The 17,579-nt window shown below is 40.9% G+C and overlaps 1 protein-coding gene across 26 annotated transcripts; it reads left to right on the top strand.

Annotated features, from left to right (window-relative positions):
* The first annotated feature begins 285 nt into the window (after positions 1-285).
* On the top strand, positions 286-12,327 carry LOC106865880. 26 transcript variants are annotated; one of them, XM_024457063.1, is made up of 15 exons: positions 374-535; positions 634-750; positions 928-1,234; positions 1,322-2,743; positions 2,832-4,691; positions 5,858-6,012; positions 6,221-6,435; positions 6,523-6,616; positions 6,982-7,112; positions 11,082-11,362; positions 11,452-11,507; positions 11,581-11,662; positions 11,761-11,820; positions 11,905-11,970; positions 12,102-12,327. In XM_024457063.1, exons 5-7 carry the CDS (start codon positions 3,914-3,916, stop codon positions 6,245-6,247), a joined length of 960 nt encoding a protein of 319 aa, XP_024312831.1. In that variant the 5' UTR covers positions 374-535; positions 634-750; positions 928-1,234; positions 1,322-2,743; positions 2,832-3,913; the 3' UTR covers positions 6,248-6,435; positions 6,523-6,616; positions 6,982-7,112; positions 11,082-11,362; positions 11,452-11,507; positions 11,581-11,662; positions 11,761-11,820; positions 11,905-11,970; positions 12,102-12,327. The 26 variants fall into 26 exon arrangements, with proteins under 26 accessions (XP_024312816.1, XP_024312834.1, XP_024312831.1 ...); XM_024457058.1 differs by having other exon boundaries at positions 6,157-6,435; XM_024457062.1 differs by having other exon boundaries at positions 375-535; positions 4,188-4,691; positions 6,157-6,435.
* The last annotated feature ends 5,252 nt before the right edge of the window (positions 12,328-17,579 follow it).

Genomic DNA, 17,579 nt, shown 5'->3' with positions numbered 1-17,579 from the left:
CGCAACAAATTAAGAGACGAGAGGTTAGGTCTAATTAAATCCGGAATTAATTTGTCAAAGTCAAATTAGTTTTTCTACAAAAATAATTTTAGGCTTTCGCGACACACGAAAAGGCAAACACATGAAATGACAACTTTTATGCAAACGAAAGTAATTTCATGCGACATGATGCTCATGACATGGCAAAATGTTGATGATGACATGAGCATGATAACATGATGACATGAGCATGAATTACAAACAAGTCCAAAAAAACTTAAAAGGAAAAGGGTTGGTCTCGGGACCGTTACATCCCACTACACCTAGCGATCGTGCCCGCCCGTTTCTGGCCAACAATCAGGCGCTCGATGCTCTCCCAGCCACCAATTGCTCCAGAAACGACACCACCTGTCCAAGCATTCATCGTCCAAGCATTCATCTGCCATCATTGCTCTGGATTCAGGTCAGCTAAGCCGCCATCTTCTTCGTCCTTTAAAACCCTATCCGTACTACCTGCTTGAGTCGCCATCTCTAGCACCAGCCTTTGCTCTGGCAGGTCAACTCTCCTACCCATTGTTTGCCCTTTTTTCCCCTTCTCAATCTCTGAACTATGTGTCTCCTGACTGCAAGCTGTTTGATGTTTTGCCTGCCCAGGGTTCGCTTCGGTTCTCCTTGCTGCTGGCTGAAATCGGGAGGTGGCTGTCATCGTCTCATCTGTTTTGATTCGATTTTGCACGCTACACGCTGGGGCAGCTGGACCTGCTTGCCTAGGTACACAAGGCTCTCGCCTCTAATTTTTTGTTCCTTCTCTTGCTGTTGTTACTGCTGTACCATCTCTGATTGCATTGGATCAGCATATGCCTCTTTTGAAACTACCTCCTCTTGATTATGTTCTGCACCGTGTTTGTTTGCTGAAAACCAAAACACCTATACTTGCTTCCTTTGAAGGCAATCTACAAACGAAAAGAAAATTGCTTGCTTTGCACGTGTACGATTTTGAGTATGGATAGCACCGAGAATTCTTTGAGGGATCCTGGTAGTCATTCAGTCCCACGCAGACGTGGACGGCCCCGCCGTCAATCACAGCCTATTGTTATCCCCAAGACAAATCAATCTGATTCGTCCAATTCCCGGCGCCGGTGTGCACAGCTTAGGAATAGAACAAGTACATCTACGGAAGAACGTTTGGTATGTCAGCGGTTAAATGAGGAATCATGTACAACAATTTTGCAAACACCAAGTTTCACCCACAATCGTAAGTTCTTATTCCTTTGCAGTTAGTGAATTTCAGATTTAAGTCTCCTTATGTACAAGAAAAATATGAATGGACTGTATCTTTCAGGAACTATATTTGAACCCTTAAACCTTGGGGAACCCAATCATTCATGCAAACATTGTGCCGCTTCCTTTTGGTATGAAGAGCATATCCGAAGACACAGGAATACTCCTGATCCAATATATAACCTATGTTGTAGAGGAGGGAAAATCTATTTGGAACCGTACAAGTCTCCTCCTCAGCCAATGTTGGATTTATTGACCTCACAGAACAACACAATTTCAAAGCACTTTTTTGATCATATTCGTCAATATAATACCATGTTTGCAATGACTTCAATGGGTGCTAAAGTTCTGGAATCCATCAATGATGGCCGAGCACCATATGTCTTCAAGGTTAGTGGTCTAGTGTGTCACCGTATTGGTTCTTTAGTGCCACCGCGTCAAGGTCATCGACCAGAATATGCACAATTGTACATCTATGATACAGAACATGAGGTTCGAAACCGCATAAATATAACTTACTCTGTTGACCCTTCATCTTCACGGCCTTCATCTTCACGTCATTCCTTCAATGCTAATGAAGATATTTTCCAATCTCTTATATCAATGTTGAACACCCATAATCCCATTGTGAAGCTATTTAGAACAGCACGTGAAAGATTATCTGCAAATGCTCTGGATCAGTTCATCATCAGGATATTTGGCACAGTTGATGCGCATGGAGATATCTATAGTGCTCCAGTCACATCTGAGGTAGTTGGTTTGGTTGTCGGTGATATTGGATCAACTGATGTTGGGCGGGATATTATAATAGATAATCGCTCATCAGGTTTACAACAGATCAATGAAAAACATTGCAAGTTTATGGCGATGCAGTACCCTTTGTTATTTCCATATGGAGAGAACGGTTACCATGAAGACCTCACATACCGTACCACATCACAAGATCAGTCAGAGCAACATGGGAAAATAACTATGCTAGAGTATTATGCGTATCGGTTACATGACAGACCAGGTGATTTCAACACACCATTAAGAGGTAGAAAATTAACACAAGCTTATGAAGTTGATGGTTTCTGTTGTGTTGAAGAGTACCGCATTGCATACTATCGCAAGCCCAGTTTTCAGAAAAAATTATAGATCATCACCATACAATGCCTTGGCAAATTCTGTCTCAAGAATTATACATCTGGCTCTTCGGTTGGTCAAAGAATTATATTACCATCTTCATTTACTGGAGGGACTCGCTATATGTACCAAAATTATCAAGATTCAATTGCTGTTTGTAGAAAATATGGGTGCCCAGATCTGTTTGTCACATTCACTTCTAATGCCGGCTGGCCTGAGATATTAGAGACTCTATCATCCATTCCAGGGCAACAACCTTCTGATCGTCCAGATATTGTGAATAGAGTGTTCAAAATGAAGCTTAATATGCTAATGGATGATATTAAAAAGAAAAAATTCTTCAGACCCATAAATGCAGGTATGTTTTACATGATTTCTATCATAAATTAATTGGCGTTGCCTGAATCTTATATTTCTTTACCCTAAAAAGATGTCTCTTTCTGTAGTCCTATACACAATTGAATTTCAGAAACGTGGTCTCCCGCATGTCCATATCATCATATGGTTAGCCAAAGATGGACCCCTTGATGCACAAAAGATAGATTTCCATATTTCGGCTCAGCTGCCAGACCCTAGAAATGATCCGATGGGATACAATGCTGTATCTTCATTAATGATACATGGACCTTGTGGAAATCTGAACCCTAGCTGCCCCTGTATGTCTGAAGGAAAGTGCACAAAATTTTATCCTAAGGATTTCTGTGAGCAAACCACTGTATTGGAAAATGGTTTCACACAATAGGCTTGGCCAAACAATGGAGTAACCGTCAGTAAAAATGGAGTTGATATTGATAATAGATTTGTTGTTCCTCACAATGTCAACTTGGTAGTGAAATATCAAGCTCACATAAATATAGAAAAGGTTAATCATGATGGCATGTACAAATATCTTTTCAAGTATGTAAACAAAGGTTTTGATTGTGCAAGATCTAAAATCCAGCCTACTTCTGCATCGTCTGATCCATCGGGGCAAACTTTTAATGAAATTGACAACTATCTAGAATGCCGCTATGTGACACCGAATGAGGCTGCTTGGCGCTTGCTAGAATTTGATAGTCACTATACAGACCCTTCTGTAGAAAGGCTTCCTGTTCATCTTCCTCTTGAGAATAATGTTATTTACTCAGAAGATGATAACCTTGAACAAGTGATTCAGAACCCAAAGAATATGACAACTAAGTTGACTGGATGGTTAGAAGCTAATATGAATCACCCTCTGGCTAAACAATATACCTACTTAGAATTTCCAGAATATTTTACATAGCACTCCAACCAAAATGGCAAGTATTGGGATTATCATCGTGGTTCTCGAAGAATTGGCAGAATTGCTTATGTCAACCCTTCCCAAGGAGAACTTCACTATCTATGTTTGCTGCTCCACATTGTCAAAGGAGCAACATCCTTTGCTCAAATCAAAATTGTATCTGGCCATCTACATCCTACGTTTCGTGCTGCATGTGAGGCTCTAGGTCTCCTTGGTGATGACCAAGAATGGTTGAATGCTTTAAATGATGCGGCTCAATGGGCCATGCCATATCAGTTACGTCAGCTATTTGTCACAATTTTGCTCCTTTGTGAGGTAACAAATCATAGAAAACTTTTAGATGAATACGCATCAAAAATGTCTGAAGATGCAGCACATTGCTTGAATCGCAACCCTGGTCAAATGAGCAACCTATTAGCAGATGTGTATATTTCATCTTTTCTTCTGAATGAATTGGATAAGTTGCTAAAAGATGCAAGATATTGCTTATCCCATTTTAATTTGCCACTGCCAGATGATATTGGGAGTATTTCTGCAGAAAATAGGCTTATGCTAGATGAGCTCAGTTATGATATATCTGATATGACTGAAAGTTTAGATGAAAATATTACGAGGCTGAACAGCAACAAGAAAAATGTTTTCGATGCTATTTATAATTCTGCAATGAATGATGACGGTCGAACATTTTTTGTTTATGGCTATGGAGGGACCGGGAAAACTTTCTTATGGACTACTTTGCTTAATTCTGTAAGAAGACAAGGGAAAATTGCATTGGCAGTCGCATCATCGGGAATAGCTTCCCTGCTGCTACCAGGGGGTCGAACTTCCCATTCGCGTTTTAAAATTCCATTGGACATCTCTCAGAATTCCATGTGTAGTATAAAGAAGAATACAAACTTGGCAGAATTTATTCAGAAAACTTCTCTTATTATTTGGAATGAGGCACCTGTTAACCATAGGTATTGTTTTGAGGCATTGGATCGTACACTTAGAGATATATTATCGAAGAGAAGGCAAAATGCAGATAGCAAGCAATTTGGAGGTATGACTGTAGTTCTTGATGGAGATTTTCGACAAACACTTCTAGTACTACAGAATGCAACCAAACGACAAATTTTGAGATCATGTATTGTTAATTCATATTTATGGAAACAATGCACACTTCTGCAGTTAAGTGAAAATATGAGGCTCAAGTCAGAAAATCTATCCACCCCAGATAGAGAAGAGCTAAGTAATTTTGCGGAATGGCTTCTCGGTGTGGGCAATGGAACTGAGCCTTTTGTTTCTGTCCCAAATGAACCGACCAACTGCTTTATAGAGATTCCGCAATCTCTCCTTCTGTCCCCTGATTCTAGAAACCTTGATGGGCTGATATCATTTGTCTATGACTTAGGTTGCGAGCCAGCTAATATTACATCATATTTGTGCGACCGTGCGATTTTAGCACCTACGAATGAGGTGGTTTCTAAAATAAATACTAGAATGATCGATCTGCTAGCAACAACTGAAATGACATACCACAGTTCAGATTCAATTGATGATAGCTCTGCTGATCATTGCACTCTAGAGTCATTATACCCAACAGAGTTTCTAAACACTATTTCTCTGCCTGGACTTTCTGAACATTGATTGAACTTGAAAATTGGAGTTCCTATAATGCTTTTACGCAATCTTAATCCATTAAGGGGACTTTGTAATGGTACTAGGCTTATTGTCACGCAACTGACAAATCATGTGATCGAAGGCGAAATCATAACAGGAAAAGCTACAGGCTCAAGAGTATATATCCCTCGAATTATCACAACATCTAATCACTCAAGGTGGCCCTTCAAATTGAGACGACGCCAGTTTCCAATCCGCCTTTCATATGCAATGACAATAAACAAGAGTCAAGGGCAAACACTAAACAGAGTTGGAGTCTATTTGCATCTCCCGTATTTTCTCATGGTCAATTATATGTGGCATTTTCTAGAGTCACTTCACCAAAGGGGTTGAAGGTTCTTATCGAAAACAGCCCAGCTTCTTATGAGAATTGCACCCATAACGTAGTTTATGCTGAGGTTTTTAATCAGATTGCTACACAAAGGAACTGAAAGAAAGGAAATCTCTGCATTCGTGTGTTTCTCCTACATTATATGCTTTTTCCAATTCACACATGCTTATTCCGCAGTTACTTGCTTTATAATATTCTTCATCCTTCACTTTCAGGAATGGACTCCACTACAACACTTAAAAGTATCACTCTGGGTCAACAAAGTTGCAAGGTCTTTGGACGTCTCCTACGGATATGGGATGCTGTAAACATGAAATCCAAGTTTCCAGATCCTCTCATCAGCATTGACGGTGTCATTTTAGATGAAGATGTAAGTCAGCTGTTATGTACTATAAGTATTATGTGTTAGCAGTCATACATATGATAGAGCAAACGGTATCCTATTTCATCTGCAGTAGTTTAGTTTTTTTAGTACAGCCGGTCACAGTTTTTCTTTCGTATTGTACTGTTGTAGGGCACTATGGCGCAGATCAATGTTTCAAAAAAGTTTCAAACAAAATGCCGCCTGTTTCTTGCAGAAGGATATATGTCTACATCTTTACTGATGTTGCAGCTGTTGATAGGAAAAACAAAAGCTATATATATCACCATCAGAATTATATGCTACAATTCAAGCACAGCACCAAGGTTCACCGACTTGAATCTAGGGGAACAGATATACCAAAATTTTCATTCAAATTTTGTCCATTCGATAAGCTGCCAGAAATGAATACTTTGGCAAAACCTCTGCAAGGTAACACTTGCCTCTATTTCCTTTTTTAGCTAACCGCTGTAATATTAACACATCAAGTAATTTTGTATGTATACTTTCTTTCCCCAGATGTGTTGGGTGTCATTAGCCACGTGGGACCATTTGATTATGCAAGCCCGACATCATCAAATAAACTGAGGATAATCAAAATCAGAAACCTAGAGTATGTTTCTCGTACTACTATTAAATCAGGTCTTTCATATTTCAAACATGGTTAACTACTGCTACTCCAGCCTGAAGAAATAGTAAAACTGACAGTTCCATAGTTACCACAATGTGTTATATGTATTGATGCATATAATCTTCGTTCTGCTAGACTGTGGCTTTACTTATTTTCATCTGCTCATCAATCAAAATGTAGTCTCCAAATTATTTAACAACATGGGGGCTGGGGCTCATCCATCAAAGCGTGAACTTCGAACAACTGTATTTCTACCCATTAAGTGTCAAGCTCTTTCGACTACTGCACCCTCAATTTGTATTTGGACATGGACACTGGTGTATTAACAAAAAAAATTCCATATGCAGTGAACAAACGCAGGAAATACGTCTTTGGGGCCACCATGGTGAAACATTTGATGAACAAACGGTGTTTAGAAAAGCACAAGAAGGCATTGTAGTTGGGATTTTTGCTGGGGTCACTGCATCGGATTTTTTAGGTAATCTAACAGCATCTTCAACATCTGCAACTAAAATATACATTGACTTGGATATATCTGATGTTGCAAACTTCCGAAGCAGGTTAATCATGATCCTTTCTTCCTGCAACTACTTATATGACCACCCTGTTTGTCCCATCATGCTCACATTTTTAAAATCAATATTTTTAAGCTATCAATGGGAATCTCCATCTCTACAGCAACAATTACCTCAAGTTTTTCGTTTATCGCCAATTCAAGCAGCAGGAAAGCTGTACACACTATAGGAAATATCAACAATGCCACCGTCATCTTTTCATGTCACACCTAAACTACCACATAATTTGTGATTCTGTATATGGATGCTAGATTCTAAATACTCCATTGCTCAATAACTCTTAGGAATGAGCTACCTACAGTGCTATTGAAGGAGTACAATCTATAGTAGCAGCATCGAATTGGTACTACAAAGGATGCAACCGATGTGACAAAAGCTATAACAGCAATTCAGATACACCAACATGCTTTTGCACAAATTCATCTCCAAGACCATTGTAACATCTCTGTCAACAAATCTGTCTTTACTTACATATTTCTTTTTGAAGCGACCGCCCCCTTACTAGGGTTCGATCTCTGTGCTTATTTGTGCTAGTCCCTGGATCGACTCACTAGCACACACAGTTCAAGATGTAATACCAAGATACAATAGTCAAAATGTACTTTATTACATCGTATCATCCAGAACTTAATTGTACTTACAAATTCGCATGACCTCTTAGGCCAGCATAACAAAGGTGTTTCAAAACCATGATAACATTGTATCATAAAACTGCAGTGGAAAGATAGAGCAAATGGGCCTCGTCTACTCCCAAAGGAGAGAGCATGTTGGAATGTAAGCACATGACCCAAAGAACATCGACGAACCTCACTCTACGTCAGATTCACCTGCATTATTGATTGCAGCCACTACGTGGTCAATACATTGAATGTATTGGCAAGCTCACCTGGAAGTTATAACAGATCCTACCAAGTATATGCAATTGAGGTATAGTGGGGTTCAGGCTTTATGGCGTGGTAGCGAAACATAGTTTATCTTACTACAATTGAATGTTACAACATTGTTAACTAATGGACACGGGGGAGAAACACCCATGCTCCCATTAACCTAGAGCACATTGAGTACAAATATCAAGTGCCCCTACCCTGTTCAAACCATTCATTTTATTTAACAAGTTGGAATGAGTGAGACTTTCCTTACAGCTCCAATATCTAGTTGCTCATGATTGTACGTAACTGGGGACACGGCTAAGTACTTAGTTTGACACTCTCGAGAGGTTGTACACATTTCCCACAAGAAATCGACGTGTTAATCCCTTGCTGTCCTCCCGGGGAAGTAGCAACGGCATCGATTTCAAGAATTTTCAGAACATGTTTGCCCCGACCACCTGAGGGACCCGCGCTCCCACCTACACAACTACCTCAGTACAATCCCTCGGATCTGGGTTCACATTTCTTACTCCATCCAGCCAGAGCCCATTTAGGTTGTGGTTGTACTGGAAGCTACTAAACAGGAAACTAGTCCAGTCTCTGATACCCCAGGTGGCATTCCACATTTGCGACGCAAGCGCTCCCCGAATCCACGGAAGAGACATTCATGGCCGATCCATCTCCGAATCCACGGAGACTCGACTCAGAGGGACCCATAGAAATGGACCTGACGTCGCATAACATCTCAAAATCTCAAAGCAATCCACCCAGAATGGTTCATTAGGGTTGTTTTGCCAAGTTTCCAAAATCACTCCACATCATAATTTCACAGTGATTGAGATTCCCTCCCACGTTTACTAACATAGCATGGCTAAGCAATACTAATCACGATGGCTATTCGTGGAGGATTCATGGCAAAGATAACCCTATAGCTAGTAGGTCAATCATAGCTAGCATAAGTACGAGTAATAGTCCTATCAATGCATTTCTACAAACAACTCTAATGCATAAATATTTTTAAAACAGACAGTAATAGGATATGATCAAAGTGAACTTGCCGTGGTAGCAGTTGGAGTTCAAACACTCGTCACAATCACAAGGTTCGCTCTCCGAGAAAACTATACGAAACAAATAATATACACACACATAAACACACAATTCAAACAAGACAAAAGAATGTATGCTATGATGCGATGCAAACATGTGACATGATTGGGTTTATTTTATTTCGGTGATCAACTGATCCAAAGCATTGATAATTAGGCACATGTAATTAGCGTTTTAAACAATTAGCACAGGTTGGGGCTTAAATCCTAAAATGAGGTTTTATTGGCATCAGCCAAACAAATTAATTCAAAATATTTATTTCTCTGTCCCAATGGACAGAGGATATTAAAACAAATTTTTGGGCACTAGTTTCAATTAAAAAGGATTTCTAAATAATTAGTTATGATTTAAATGGTATTAAACACTATTCTGTAATTTGGATGTGATTCAAATATTCAAATTGGATAGTGCCAAAAGATTCTACATTTCCTAAGGATTCCAAAAAGGTATGGATCATCAAATTTGGCCAAACAGATTAAAAGATATGATCATTTGAAGTTATAGGGGTTTTTCTGCAAAAGTGCCATTTAATTTAAACCGGGGGATTAAAATTAGATTTTCATTTTATAATTCGGGTGCCACGTGTCGCAATCCTATTGGTGCGTACCGGTTCGATTAAAAAGAAAACGGGATCTAATCTGGACCGTTGATCTTAGATCGGACGGCTCGGGCGGCTAGGGTTTACCTCCGCAGCGGCGGCAGGCACCGGAGACGAGGGAGAGGGCGGCGCGGGCACGGGCGCGGCGGCGGGGGGCGTTCGGGTGGCCTTCGGGCGTCGGGGAGGGCACGGGGGTGCGCTGCGCGACGAGGCGAGGTCGGGGACGCGGTCGACGCGGCTCGAGGCAGTCCGAGCCCTCGCCGAGGACGGCGCGAAGACGACGGCGGGCGGCAGAGCTTTGGCGAGCTTCGGGCTCGGGTCGTCGAGGAGCTGCAGTGCACGAGAGCGAAGACGGCGCGCGTCAAACGAAGCGCATGGAGGAGTAGAAGAAGAGGGGGAAGAAGATGGCGACGCTTACCCTTAGGGTTCACCGGCGACGAAGGAAAACGGCGGCGGGCGGCGCTAGGGTTCCGGCGAGCAATCGCGGCGGCGTGGGCGCGTAAGAGAGAGAGCGAGCAAAGGGGGAAGAGGCGGGGAGCTCCGGGCTTTATAAGGACGCGGGCGGGGCTGCGAAATATGGACGGAGCGCGGAGATTGCGGCGGTGAGCGCGCGGCGGCGAAGAAGGAAGGCGGCGGCGTTCTCGAGCGCTTTCCATCGGGGACGAAGACCCTGACGCGTGGGACCGGGTCCCACGCGTCAGTGGCAGCGGGCGCGCGCGTGGGGTCTGGTCCGGTTCGGGCGCGGTCGGTTTTGGGCCGATTCGGCCCAATCGGCGGACCGGTCCGGTTCTCTTTTTTTTTTCTTTTCTTTTTCCCTTTTCCTCAAATCTTTGATAACTTTTGATTTTGAACTCCAAATTGGTCCAAATAAATTCCAGAATTTTTTTAAAATCATGTTTTATCATGGTTCTACTTTTGGGAGTGATTTCCCCTCAAAATAAAAAATATAAAAATACATTTGCCCTAAAAATGCCTTTAAGGCTATATAACTATTTAAATAAGAATAGTTTTTCAACTCCAAAAATTATTCAAAAATTATGGGATAGCTTATTTATGCAATAAACCCTTTTATAAATAAACCCTATTGGTTTGAAGATCCAAAGCTCAAATGGGTGTAAACCCTAGGGTTTAAATTGAAAAAAAATCTTTTAAAGCCTTTTGAGATTCAAATTTGAATTCAAATATGCAATTGTGGCATGATGCTCATGGATGCTATGCACATGTAAAATTTTGAAATTTTGGGATGTTACACTTTTGCTCTCCAACATGTTACTAAAAAAATCTTACACACATTTCAGGTACAAGCTACCTATTACACTTGCAGATGATTCAGGAAATTTGGGGGCAAATTGCTTTCTCTACTATTGCTGCAGAATTGGTTGGGCAAGATGCCATCCAAGTTTCTCAAAATATGAAAATAGATGCTGCTCAACATGTGGCCACCCTTGATAATGCCATTGGTAAAACCAAATTATTCCATATAGGAATGAAGGTTGATTCAACATCCAGGTTTCCCATAAGCTATGTCATAAGAAAGAGCTTCTCGGCTGACAATGGACAAATGCTGCCCTCCACAGAGGTTACACAATCCATATTCATTCATCTATTTCGTCCTAGCTACAACCATATTACGCGAAATTACTAATTTTAGACATTAATTTTTTTCAGTCATCTTCAAGCAAGGAACTAATTACCACTCCATCTTCATCCATGAGTACCCAGAGGTTTGCAATCAATCATAACATTGAAATTAAAAGGTCCATGTCAACATCCTTACCAAATTTTTGTTACTCACAGTCCAATTGTCTATGCACAAGATGAATCATACACCTCCCGGTCCCCAACTTGCAGCTACTGACACCGACAAAGACAATCTCATGTAATTTTTAAAATTTTAAAGTTTTCAAAAATAATTCTCTGTATATACTAATCTGTTCACAGTTAACATGAATTAGAAATAACTATTTTTCTATGCAGCAAGTCTGCAGCAAAACGAAGCATTCAGTTTACGGAACATGATCTGATGAACAAAGGAAGGTATCCTGCAGCTACGAAACGTCATATTTAGTCATGGTCTAACTATTTTGCTTGATAAATTAACCAATTGTTTACATGGCGTAGTGAAAATGAGGTGGAGCTTACAGATGGAACAAAGGAACTTCAGGATGTCAAACGGAATAAGCATGAGTACGTGCATGGTCTAACCATTCTCATTTTTTTATCCTCGATAGCATTGTACCTTATTACAGGAAAGTTGAAATTGTACATAATCAAGAGTTTCTCCTCTAGCCCTTTTCTGACTTAAAAAAAACATGCAGGACATAATGAACCATGTAGGAAGCAACGTCGGAAGTCACAGCTGCACTGCCTTCTACCTAAAATTAGTTATAGTGTTGCTTGAGTCAAAATTATAGGTCACCATTGACCACCTTTAATTGTAATCAATCAGACCTCTTATTAATACTGTTTGATGTTGGTCCAATGCATGTATATGCATCTATCAGAGTGAATAAAACATCTGCCCTTTCTTCTCAGCTTTGCCAATTACTTCAAGCTCACTTAACATCTGTATGTTGACCACTTAAACCAATGGCAATTCAATACTTAGAAACTCCCGTAATAAAAACTTTTAGTATCATTCATTTAGGAGGTGTTGTAATGTACCATAAAAGTTTTTAAAAAACGGTGTCAACCAATATCAACAACACTGTATTACATTCCTTCATGTCAAAGTAAAAAAATACAACTTCCATGCCACAGTCTTCACAATCACTGAAACATGGAGCGACACAAGGGAAACCCAGGTATTAGTCAGTTCATCATACAATTCTATTTCACTTCCATACAACTACTCTCTTGATCTTATACAGTTTTTTGGTCCAGCATGCAAACGAGGAAGATAGAGTTACCAGCGCCTTCTACTCATCCACAAAGAGAGGCTTGCAAGATGTTTGATGAGAAGATCCAAAAACTCAATGATCCTATGAAACAGCCGATGCATATAACTTTAAAAGAAGGAAGCCAAGACGGAGTTCCATGTGCAGACATCACAAGAATTCTTCCAACTGATCGGCATTCCTTCACAGTTGAATACATCAAAAATGGAAAAAGACATGTAACAATAATCCTTCCTGACGGCAAAAAATAACAACTCTTATCATAGTTTTCAATAAATAAAAATATATTTTCATGAATTATATTCAGCATTTTACAATGTATTTCCTCTTTTATGCATCGCTACAAAATCCCGCTGCAACGTGCGGGGTATTATATAGTTATATCTAAACATAAGACCAAATAATCATCAATGTAAAACATTTTCATTTTCTGTGGAACTTTTTTGTTTTCTACTTTTGAATGGCAAAAAAGAAGTATTTTTTAAACTGAATGCTTGTGGCACGATCATTGGTGTGCAGGGACGAAGGGTGTGCCACTCAAAGATATGTTTCCAAACCTTTATGCCATTGTCTCGAGGAAGAGAAAGACCCACCATAAAGAGTTTCAGGATGGAAACCGGTTTCTCGCTCTCGGATCCATGTCCACCACCATTCAGATATACGAGTTCGTCGTTGTGTGGGTCCTGATCCGAGACTTTTCACTCTCCCGGAGATCGACGATGCTATCACGAGTCGAGGCAAGTTTGGATTGAAATCATTAAGGGAAAAGAGTTTAACAAGCCTGGTAAGGAGTTACTCGTGGTAGAGTTGTTTAAGATGATACTTGTGAACTCAATGATGTTCATTCTTAATCATGCTATCTCATGTGTCTGTATTGATGTGATATAAGACAATCACAATTATAGACCATATATGATATGGACATGCTAACCATGGATACGACCATTAGAACCCTAATTGTTGGTGTCTCTAATAATTATAATCAGGTGAATTCAATTACAAAATGTTTTCAATATGTTACTTGTAAAGAGGCGGAGCTACTATCTTCTGTAATCTTATTATGTAGGCATCTTATTGAACTTTACAAGTCCAAAGTGAAGATGAAGTGTTATAGCCTGCAAAGGGAAATTCAAAGTGAAGCCTATCAAGTCTAGTTTCCAACAAATCAAACGGCACATGATTCGGAGCTTGCTAGAGAAAGATATCACGAATTAAAGTTGAATCCGATTCGGGTCCGAGCTGTCAGGAGACCCGAATTTGTTTTAATCACCCAGGCCGCATCCGGAGTCCAAATCAAGAAAATAAGTACTTGTTGGAAAGGTAATTACAAGACCTTTCCAACGGATCTGGCCCCATCAAGAGATTCAACTCGTGCTGACCGTGGCAGACAAAACAAGCTAACGGATCTGTTTTTCTGTTTCCTAAAGAGTTGTAGTTTGTTAGGAAAGTTAGAGATAGAGTTGGATTTCGGACTCCTTATTCAAGGTGGACGAAAATATCTCTCCCTCCTCCTTTATATACCCCATGAGCCCCCCTAAGGAGCCTTGGGTTTTGTTTAGTTAAAAATTAGCCATCACTACTACTTCGTGTAATCGCGTGTGTCGGTTAGACCACCTGTTTTACCGCTTTCGGAACCCCAACTTATCGTCTCGTTGAGACATTGGTTTGATATAGTATATTCGCAATTTTAGATTGCATCCGCTATTTATCTTGTTCTTGCTTGTTCTTCGATTGCTTGCAGGAACAAAGACCTTCGTGGTCAGGTTGATCGTGCCCCCGCGTGATCAATAACCCTCTGGAGTTGGTGTATCGATTGCTAAGGCGTTGCCTCCTAGGCCGTAGTCGGATCGTCAACGTCACCTCCTACCAAATCGAGAGTTACCAATCTCATCGAAAGATCGGGCCACCCGCACACGTATCAATATATGTACAATTTTATACCATGTTAAGCGAGTTTGGTTTTGAACTGAGACAGTCAAATTTATAAATCATACATGTTCAATTTTATTACCGAGATTAACGAATTTTCTTTTGAACTCGTTATGTTATCATATCTTATTATTTATGTAACAACTATAGAATAGATACAATATCCTACTAACTAAAAAAACTACTCCAAGGGTATATAATATTAGGAAGTAATTTCCTATTTGTTGAAATTAAATTTACTTGCTCCATCCCCGTAACATCCCAAAATTTCAAACTTTTACATGTGTATTGCATCCATGAGCATCATGCCACAATTGCATATTTGAATTCAAATTTGAATCTCAAAAAGCTTTAAAAGATTGTAAACCCTAGGGTTTACACCCATTTGAGCTTTGGATCTTCAAACCAATCGGTTTTATTTATGAAAGGGGTTTATTGCATAAATAAGCTATCCCATAATTTTTGGATAATTTTTGGAGTTGAAAAACTACTTTTATTTAAATAGTTATATAGCCCTAAAGGCTAATAGGGAAAATGTATTTTTATATATTTTATTTTGAGAAGAAATCACTCCCAAAAGTTGAATCATGACAAAACATGATTTTACAAATTTTCTGGAATTTATTTGGACCAATTTGGAGCTCAAAATCAAAAGTTATCAAAGATTTGAGGAAAAGGGAAAAAGAAAAGAAAAAAAAAGGAGAACCGGACCGGTCCGACCGCTTGGGCCGAACCGGCCCAGAACCGACCGCGCCCGAAGCGGACCGGCCCCCACGCGCGCGCCCGCTGCCACTGACGCGTGGGACCCACGCGTCAGGGTCTTTGTCCCTGATGGAAAGCGCCCGAGAACGCCGCCGCCTTCGTTCTTCGCCGCCGCGCGCTCACCGCCGCAATCTCCACGCTCCGTCCATATTTCGCAGCCCCGCCTGCGTCCTTATAAAGCCTGGAGCTCCCCACCTCTTCCCCCTCTGCTCGCTCTCTCTCTTACGCGCCCACGCCGCCTCGATTGCTCGCCGGAACCCTAGCGCCGCTCATCGCCGTTTTCCTTCGTCGCCGGTGAACCCTAAGGGTAAGCGCCGCCATCTTCTTCCCCCTCTTCTTCTACTCCTCCATGCGCTTCGTTTGACGCACGCCGTCTTCACTCTCGTGCACGGCAGCTCCCGGACGACCCGAGCCCGAAGCTCGCCGGTGCTTCGCCGCCCGCCGTCGTCTTCGCGCCATCCTATGCGAGGCCTCCGACCGCCTCGAGCCGCGCCGACTGAGTCCCCGAACTCGCCTCGTCGCGCCGCACGCACCCGTGCCCTCCCCGACGCCCGAAGGCCCCCGAACGCCGCCCGCCGGCGCGCCGCCATCTCCCTCGTCTCCAGGGACTGCCGCCGCCGCGGAGGTAAACCCTAGCCGCCCGAGCCGTCCGATCTATGATCAACGGTCCAGATTAGATCCCGTTTTTCTTTTTAATCGAACCGCTACGCACCAATAGTTTTGCGACACATGGCACCGGAATTATAAAATGAAAATCTAATTTTAATCCCCCGGTTTGAATTAAATGGCACTTTTGCAGAAAAACCCATGTAACTTCAAATGATCATATCTTTTAATCTGTTTGGCCAAATTTGATGATCCACATCTTTTTGGAATCCTTAGGAAATGTAGAATCTTTTGGAACCATACAATTTCAAATTTGAATATTTGAATCACATTCAAATTACAGAATAGGGTTTAATACCATTTAAATCATAACTAATTATTTAGAAATCCTTTTTAATTGAAACTAGTGCCCAAAAATTTGTTTCATTATCCTCTATGTATTGGGACATATAAATAAATATTTTGAATTAATTTGTTTGGCTGATGCCAATAAAACCTCATTTTAGGGTTTAAACCCCAACCTGTGCTAATTGTTTAAAACCCTAATTACATGTGCCTAATTATCAATGCTTTGGATCAGTTGATCACCCAAATAATATAAACCCAATCATGTCACATGTTTGCATCGCATCATAGCATACATTCTTTTGTCTTGTTTGAATTGTGTGTATATGTGTGTGTATTTTGTTTGTTTCGTATAGTTTTCTCGGAGAGTGAACCTTATGATTGTGACGAGTGTTTGAACTCCAACTGCTACCGTGGCAAGTTCACTTTGATCATATCCTATTACTGTCTGTTTTTAAAATATTTATGCATTAGAGTTGTTTGTAGAAATGCATTGATAGGGCTATTACTCGTACTTATGCTAGCTATGATTGACCTACTAGCTATAGGGCTATCTTTGCCATGAATCCTCCTCCAATAGCCATCGTGATTAGTATTGCTTAGCCATGCTATGTTAGTAAACGTGGGAGGGAATCTCAATCACTGTGAAATGATGATGTGGAGTGATTTTGGAAACTTGGCAAAACAACCCTAATGAACCATTCTGGGTGGATTGCTTTGAGATTTTGAGATGTTATGCGACTTTTGGTATTACTTGTTATTTCTTGATATCCATAAACCCCGATTCAATATATTGGAATCTTGTTATATTATTGTGGGATTAGATACTTTGTGCAATGCTGTTGTGTTGTTGCTGCCCGCTGCTGCAGGCTGCTGCTGCTGTCGCCGCTGCCCCTGCTGCATGTTGTTGTTGTTGTTGCTGCTGCTTCTTGTTGTTACTGATACTCCCGTTGTTGCTGTCGTTGCAGGCTATTTTTGTTGCCATCGTTGTGCTATTTATTTATTTTTTGCTGTATGTATTGCTGTTGTTCCTGCCTCCTTTAATCTATTGCTCTCATATATGCTTCTGTAAGTTTATTTCACATGTCAACTCTCTCTTACTTGACCATGGATGTTTTCTTCTACGGACTGCTATGGAGAATAAGCGTGAGGAAGCACGGTCAGAAGGTGGGCACATAGTATCTGTTACACAGATTGTGACTGAAGTTCTAAGTAGCATGCCGCCTCAAGCACCTTCCTTTCAAGCATGGGGTTGCA

The sequence above is a fragment of the Brachypodium distachyon genome, chromosome 1 (assembly GCF_000005505.3).
Source record: "Brachypodium distachyon strain Bd21 chromosome 1, Brachypodium_distachyon_v3.0, whole genome shotgun sequence".
NCBI classification, from domain to species: domain Eukaryota; kingdom Viridiplantae; phylum Streptophyta; class Magnoliopsida; order Poales; family Poaceae; genus Brachypodium; species Brachypodium distachyon.
The sequence above is the reverse complement of the archived record's forward strand: the minus strand, read 5'-3'. Positions and strand labels throughout refer to the sequence as shown.